This window comes from Micromesistius poutassou, assembly GCF_964030765.1.
Source record: "Micromesistius poutassou genome assembly, chromosome: 3".
NCBI lineage: Eukaryota > Metazoa > Chordata > Actinopteri > Gadiformes > Gadidae > Micromesistius > Micromesistius poutassou.
Genome location: NC_140273.1, coordinates 23,508,840 through 23,517,066, shown reverse-complemented (window position 1 = coordinate 23,517,066; position 8,227 = coordinate 23,508,840). Strand labels below are relative to the sequence as shown.

At 44.1% G+C, this 8,227-nt stretch overlaps 1 protein-coding gene across 1 annotated transcript in view; it reads left to right on the top strand.

The window, feature by feature from the left end:
- Positions 1-8,227, top strand: part of pitpnc1a (phosphatidylinositol transfer protein cytoplasmic 1a) — a 70,843-nt gene that overhangs the window by 39,024 nt on the left and 23,592 nt on the right. Inside the window, exon 2 of the mRNA XM_084465924.1 lies at positions 3,397-3,545. Within this exon, the coding sequence (XP_084322050.1) occupies positions 3,397-3,545 (149 nt within the window). The remainder of the gene's footprint in view (positions 1-3,396; positions 3,546-8,227) is intronic.

Here is an 8,227-nt window from a genome sequence, read left to right as displayed (position 1 = left end):
ATCCGTGTGTCTGAGATCTCCATGGATCAATCTGGGCACAATACAGCAACTGAAACTGGATACGTTTTCCCATTTTGACGCGAAAATGGACAATATTCAATCGGCTTACAAACACTACAAGGCTCGCTTAACCAACTTAACCGAACTACAAAAACAGGTTAAAACGCTTGTGAGCGAAAACTCTTCTTACCTGTGTGACAAAATTGAGGATGCAGAGAATCGTAGTAGGGCAACAACCTGCACTTTTTGCTTGTTCCGGAAAAATGGGAGGGCCAGGACATCCTGGGCTTCACGAGGCCTTATCCAGCTACTTCTGGAGGACGAGAACTTTAGGATTCCTCCAGTCATGGAGAGAGCCCACGGCTCCACCACTACGTTACAAACCAATGTCCCGAAGCTGGACCAAGGCCAGTCCTCATGAAACTCCTCCAGGATAAACAACCACTTCTAAAGACTGGCGGTGGCTCAGTGAGCCCGGGGCGTCTCATCACGTGTCTCTGCTACGGTCTCCTCCCGGGCAGCGGGGGACCGCCCCCGTCCGGCCAGCGTTATCCCCGTGGCGTTCCTCGTCTGGAGATGCCGTCGGAGCGTCGGTGCTCCGGGAGGTCGCTGGGCGGGCGTCCACTCCGTCCGCTCCGTCCCGTCAGGGTCCTGGTGCTTCACGGTCACTCCGTGCTTCCGGCTCTCCCCCCCGCTAAAGCATGACCACGCCTTTTATCGGTACCTGGCCCTCCTCTTCCTCTGCCGCAGGTGTTTTCTACTGCGCTGATCAGCTGGTGCCAGCTGGTGGGTGGGGGCGGTAGGCAGCGTCCCCCGCCCCCCTCTGGGCCTCCTGGCCGTGCTGCTGGGGCCGGTAACGTTCTAATATGATGACCATGTCTGCGCTGTTAATGACAACAGACGCTTTTTATTTAGATAAAAAATGACATCGGCAAAAACAGTATTGTGGGTGTACTTTAAACAGTATTGTGGGTGTACTTTAAACAGTATTGTGGGTGTACTTTAAACAGTATTGTGGGTGTACTTTAAACAGTATTGTGGGTGTACTTTAAACAGTATTGTGGGTGTACTGTCCCGCCCCTCAGATTCAGATCTAAACAAATTCAAAACTGGAAGAAATCCTACTACAACTGAATAGAACCAACAAAGACTACATCCTGCTTGGAGACTTGACAATATTGACATCTCCAAGGATGATGCAGCCGAGAACGACCTCACAAACACACTGCACTCCTCCTCTTTCCCACCATAAACATCTTTACTAGAGTCACGAATACCTAGAACTACCATAGACAACATCGTCATTAATATACGAAACGTCAAGCTTGAATCAGGAGCTTTACTCTCTGATATATCTGATCATTACCTTCATGTCACCCGGTAAAAACCAAAGTAGTAAACGAGAGACACTGAATCAACTGAATGTAAGCCTGCAGGCTAAATGATGGGACACTGTCTACCTCTGCTGTGATCCTGACACTGCATATGACTGCCTGGCAAATGAAATAACAGATTCTATTCGCTGTTCCATTCCTACCAAGACTGACGCGCAGCAGGGCCGACCACATAGCCTGGCTAACAAGGGGAATCTTAAACTCCATTAAACAGAAAAATAAACTATACCAATTATGTTAAGAACTAATATAGAGAGTAAAATGATATATAACATCTACAAGAATAAACTCACACATATAATCAGAAAAAGCAAAAGTATTCATTTTTCTGAAAAAGCTTCACATGGAGACTGGTTGAACTGGAATAGGGCCCTAAAGACACTGGGCTCCCAGACTCAGTACAAACTAATAATACTGATATTATGACAATTATTCAACCACACGGCGTCTCCCACAAACAATAACTGTCAGGCAACTATCCAAACTCCTTGTGCCTGAAGCCTACAGAAGGCACTGGCCTGTATAACATCATAACGGCCCTGAGGAGTTCTCTGCTGGAGACGACGAGATTAGCAGCAAAATACTAAAAAGTATTGCCAAAGAAATCATTGACCCACTTGCACACTGTATTAGTCTTTCACTACTCACAGGAATTGTTCCCAAAATGACAAAAATTGCAAAAATAATCCCAATTTTCAAATCTGGTGATAAAAATGACAAACAAACAAATTATCGTCCTATATCCATCCTACCCACACTTTAAAATACTGGAAAGAGTTCACAATAGATACAGAGTGGTTCACAATAGATACAGAGTGGTTCACAATAGATACAGAGTGGTTCACAATAGATAAAGAGTGGTTCACAATAGATACAGAGAGGTTCACAATAGATACAGAGAGGTTCACAATAGATACAGAGAGGTTCACAATAGATACAGAGAGGTTCACAATAGATACAGAGAGGTTCACAATAGATACAGAGAGGTTCACAATAGATACAGAGAGGTTCACAATAGATACAGAGTGGTTCACAATAGATACAGAGTGGTTCACAATAGATACAGAGAGGTTCACAATAGATACAGAGAGGTTCACAATAGATACAGAGAGGTTCACAATAGACTTAATAATTATCTCAATAAATTGAACATACTCAGCCCATCCCATATGGCTTCAGGAAAAAGCACCAGCATGGCTATCCTTGATCTTGTGGAAAAGACCAATGATGCCATTGACAAGGGGGAATATGGTATTGGTGTATTCTTAGACCTTTCATTGACAAGGGGGAATATGGTATTGGTGTATTCTTAGACCTTTCATTGACAAGGGGGAATATGGTATTGGTGTATTCTTAGACCTTTCATTGACAAGGGGGAATATGGTATTGGTGTATTCTTAGACCTTTCATTGACAAGGGGGAATATGGTATTGGTGTATTCTTAGACCTTTCATTGACAAGGGGGAATATGGTATTGGTGTATTCTTAGACCTTTCATTGACAAGGGGGAATATGGTATTGGTGTATTCTTAGACCTTTCATTGACAAGGGGGAATATGGTATTGGTGTATTCTTAGACCTTTCATTGACAAGGGGGAATATGGTATTGGTGTATTCTTAGACCTGTCAAAGGCTTTCGATACTATTGACTTCCCCATACCATTTCACTTCGTTGTCTGATAAATTTATAAGAATGCGACGGTTTGAATTTGGGTCTGTTGACTTCACTTGACGAACCGTCTTCTGATTTCGGGGGTGCAGCCGTCCTTCGTACAATCTTTGATTTGGCGACAAACACACGCGGGCGCAGGCACACAGAACCCCTTCGCGCTTGTTCCTTCTCGCTCGCTCCCTCTCAAAAGTTGTACACGACCCATGTGCTCGTATATTTTTTCGTGATGTCTTTTTCTCACCTTGAATGTGTAATGTCAATTCTCATCCTCTAACCTCAAGAAAACACTGTTAAGCATATTTAACGGTTGTTCTTCCTCCCGTCTCCCAGTACCGCATCGGCCAGCTGTACATGATCAGCAAGCACAGCCACGAGCAGAGCGACCGCGGGGAGGGGGTGGAGGTGGTGCACAACCAGCCCTTCCAGGACCCCGCCCACGGCCAGGGCCAGTTCACCGAGAAACGGGTCTACCTCAACAGGTACCACACACACACACACACACACACACACACACACACACACACACACACACACACACACACACACACACACACACGAGGAGTGGGGCTACCTCATGGACCTATAAAGAATGGACACTGGATTGAAACATGGCGCCCGTTCATTCCTTTGGAAGCTGCTCAGTGGCGCAGGGCAACATCAAGACAGAACTGCTCCCGCGTCGTGGGAGCCACGCCCTAGTGCAGGACGTACCGGATGGAGAAATATTCTCGTTCTCTAGCATTGTTAGCATTGTAGCATCATAAGTGAGAGGTCTGAGCGAGCACAGTCGCATTGTTTACCGACCGTGGAGGTATAAGTTACTAACCCCCCGATTAGTCTCTAGATGTGATACTATACGTGCACTGAGCCCTCTCGGAGGCCCAAACAACATTAGTTTCACTACGACTCCTTTCAGCCGCCCACCCCTCCTCCTCCGGATAATAAAACGCTTGAGGTTTGAAAAGAGAAAACTTACATTTTAACAGTACATGGTCCAAAGGTAATTACGAGCCTTTGATTGATATCCAGAGAAAATTTGTGGAGACACATTCCTGTTCCCCGCTTGTATTGGAGTGAACGGGGAGATCTACTTCCGGGCCCCGTGGTCTGAGGGACCCGTCCACAGCCCGCTAAAAACCTGCAGTACCAGACGTGGCCACTGAGCACTGGTGGACTGTGGAAGTAGGCTCTGCTCCTGGGGGCCTGGCCTACCTCAACAGCTACGGGCTGGAGACACACACAGCCTCACATCTGTGTGTGTGTTGTGGGTATGTTTTTTCCTTTGTGTGTGTGTGTGTGTGTGTGTGTGTGTGTGTGTGTGTGTGTGTGTGTGTGTGTGTGTCTTTATGCCTGTGTGTGTTCATAGACATTGCTGAGTACGGTATTTCAAAGGGGCTGACTCCAGGCAATGCAGAGAGAAAGAGAAGGTGAGAGAGAGAGAGAGATGGAGAGGGAGAGAAGGTGATAGAGAGAGAGAGATGGAGAGGGAGAGAAGGTGATAGAGAGAGATGGAGAGGGAGAGAAGGTGATAGAGAGAGAGGGAGAGAAGGCGATAGAGAGAGAGGGAGAGGGAGAGAAGGTGATAGAGAGAGAGGGAGAGAAGGCGATAGAGAGAGAGGGAGAGGGAGAGAAGGTGATAGAGAGAGAGGGAGAGGGAGAGAAGGTGATAGAGAGAGAGGGAGAGAAGGTGATAGAGAGAGGGAGAGAAGGCGATAGAGAGAGAGGGAGAGAAAGAGAAGGTGAGAGAGAGAGAGATGGAGAGGGAGAGAAGGTGATAGAGAGAGAGGGAGAGAAGGTGATAGAGAGAGGGAGAGAAGGCGATAGAGAGAGAGGGAGAGAAAGAGAAGGTGAGAGAGAGAGATGGAGAGGGAGAGAAGGTGATAGAGAGAGAGGGAGAGGAAGAGAAGGTGATAGAGAGAGAGAGATGGAGAGGGAGAGGGAGAGAAGGTGATAGAGAGAGATGGAGAGGGAGAGAAGGTGAGAGAGAGAAAGGGGGGAGGGGCAAATAGGCTTCCATTTCTTCCCTGACAAATCCCAGTGTCAGCACTCAATACCCAGAGAGGAGATATGCTGAGTCCTACTAAGACAGACAAACACAGAGAGAGAGAGAGAGAGAGAGAGAGAGAGAGAGAGAGAGAGAGAGAGAGAGAGAGAGAGAGAGAGAGAGAGAGAGAGAGAGAGAGAGAGAGAGAGAGAGAGAGAGAGAGACAGACAGACAGACACAGAGAGAGAGACAGACAGACGCCAAGGAGACCGACAGAGAGACACACACTGATAGAGAGAGAGACACACACACTGATAGAGAGAGAGACACTGATAGAGAGAGAGACACACTGATAGAGAGAGAGACACACACTGATAGAGAGAGAGACACGACAGAGAGACACACTGATAGAGAGAGAGAGAGACACACTGATAGAGAGACACACTGATAGAGAGACACACACTGATAGAGAGAGAGAGGTAGATTTAGAGACACTCCAGAGCCTAACAAACAGTCATATCTGTTGGGAGAAATAAAACGATGTGCGATCACAGCAGCCAGATTCATCTTCTGCTGAGAGAAGCTCCCCACAAACAGACTCTGGGCTTTAACCACACGAAATGAAAGTTAAATGAAACTGATATGAACACGTTTTCTGTCTGTTCAAAATGATTGTAGCATTCCACACCTCCACGTTGTAAATACTGTGTATGTACAGTGTTTGTTTAACTTATATTTATAGGAGTTATTGGAATTTTTATAGTATTCCACATTTCACTTTTTATATATTGAGTATTTAAAGACCGGGTAAACCAAGAATAATTATGGGTTTTGAGTTTATAATACCACAGGAAAATATATTATTAACCACCCTGCCAAATTTGAAGGACTAAAAAAATCGCGAAGTATATAAAATTATGCTTCAAAGTTGATGAAAAATGAGCAGTAACCCCAGGCTCAGGACGGTGGGGGCGTGTGCGCTGCAGGCCAGGAAACCACGCCCATCACCGGAGAGGTCCAGCCCCTCCCAATCTCAAAGCTGAAAATGGACAGCAGGGGGCGGGTTTATGTGAGTATGACCGCTTTACGTAACGCGGTCCTCGATGTAGACCCGCCCATTTTAAACCTGCACACAGAACATTCTCTGAGGCCTAGCTCCTCAAGGAAATGATGAATGGGAAAAATATTTTTTACATGTTTTGAGGGACACATTTAAGGCCTAATTAATATGATAAGAAGAAAAATACTGAATTTGGTTTACCCGGTCTTTAATATTATTTTTTTAAAACATTTATTCATTATGGATTTTGTTCATTTAAAAAAAATAAAAATAAAAATAAGACATATTTCTGTAGCTTATCTTCTCTAAAGCAAAAATAAAAGGTCATTCCCCTCAACCATTGTGACACAAGGTGTGTCTGACTTCCAAGAGCAAGCAATCCATCATTTGGCTTCTAAAAAACAAAGATTCCGTAAAGACTTTACTTTTTGGGTGGTATAGATTTAATGTATTGCATTTTGGATTGAGAGGAACTTCCTCACCAATGATTTGGCTAGCCAGGTCCAGCCCTCTCCTCCAAAAATAAAGTGTCTGTGGACATTCCCAGATACAATGAAATAAGGTACCTTTTTAGTCTTTACATTTGAGGCAAGTATCAGGTATATTAGAATTAAAGTGATGCAATTTAGCTGGAGTTATATATAGTCTAGTTAGCCATTTATACTACAGTAGTTTTGAGTTTGTATTGATGGATTGGGTCTGAGCAAGGAGACATGCATCTGACCATTCCTCCTCTGTTAAATTCTCCTGCAAGTCTGTTCCCCACACTCGTAGTAAGCGTTCAGATGACTCTAGTAGTCACTCTGACTCTGAGTGTAGTCTTCCAGAGAAGATCAAGGAGGAAGTTTCATACTATTGTTCTGTTTGGAGAGGATGAAGCTCCTTAGTTGCAAATATTTAAAAAAGTGTTTTGCAGGAATCCCATATTTTGATTTAAGCTCCTCAAATTACATAAGAACCGAGTTATCATTGTAAAGGGAGTGTGGATTGGAGGGTTTAGTCTTTCCTTTTAATTCAAAAACAATACTTCAGATTTGGAGTAATTTATTTTTGTAATTTTGTAGCCTGCAAAGCTACCAAAGTAGCTTGTTAGGTCAAGTAAAGCAGATAAAGTCTGTTTTAAATTGGAGCAAAACTAAATTACATCATCCGCATACAGGGCTATACGATGTTCCATATCTCCTATATTTATGCCTTTTTACATAGCGCTATTCCTAATTGCCATGGCAAGTGGCTCAATTGCTTGTGTAAACAACAATGGAGACAGGGGGCAGCCTTGTCTTGTGCCCCTATACAACTTGAAGGGAGCTGAAGACAGACCATGTGTTAGAACTATAGCCTGGGGGTTAGAATAAAGAAGCCTAATCCAGTTGAGAAAATTCCTCTTCATGCCATATCTTTGAAGGACCTCAAACAGGTAGTGCCACTCTACCTTGTCAAAGGCCTTCTTGGCATCCAATGACAGAATAGCAGTGTCCATACATCCAGTTTTTTTCAAAAACAATATTAAGAACACGTCGTATATTGTGAAAGCCTTGTCGTCCCAGAACAAAGCCGTTCTGGTCAGGGTATATCTAACCGTCTAGCTAGTACCTGACACAGAGCTTTAAGATAATTTTTGAGGAGTGAGATTGGTCTATATGATCCACATAAGGTAGAAGTTTTCCCTGGCTTTAACAGCAGTGTGATTATTGCCATATTTAGAGAGGGGGGAGGGACTCACTGTCTAGGGATCCCATCTGGCCCTGGTGTCTTTACCCCTCTCGTTGTACCAATGGCCGCAGACAACTCCTCATTGGTTATGTCAAGGTCTAAGTTAGTCAACAAATTCTCTTCAAGAGGATTAATGTTTAATGAGTCCAAAAAATCATTTTGTTTTTGTAAACTTGAATTTGAATAATCTGTTCTGTATAAGTGTTTATAGAAACCTAAAAAGGCTTTATTCATTTCCTTTGGGTCCACACCATCACCTAACTGAATTGTATTTATTTTTCTTTCAGTTTCGGATTGTTTAATACGCCAAGATAGACGTTTACTAGCCTTTTCCCCTTGTTCATAATAGGACTGTTTCAGTTTCAGCAGGCTTTTAGTTGCCATATTTACAGACAGAATGTTAT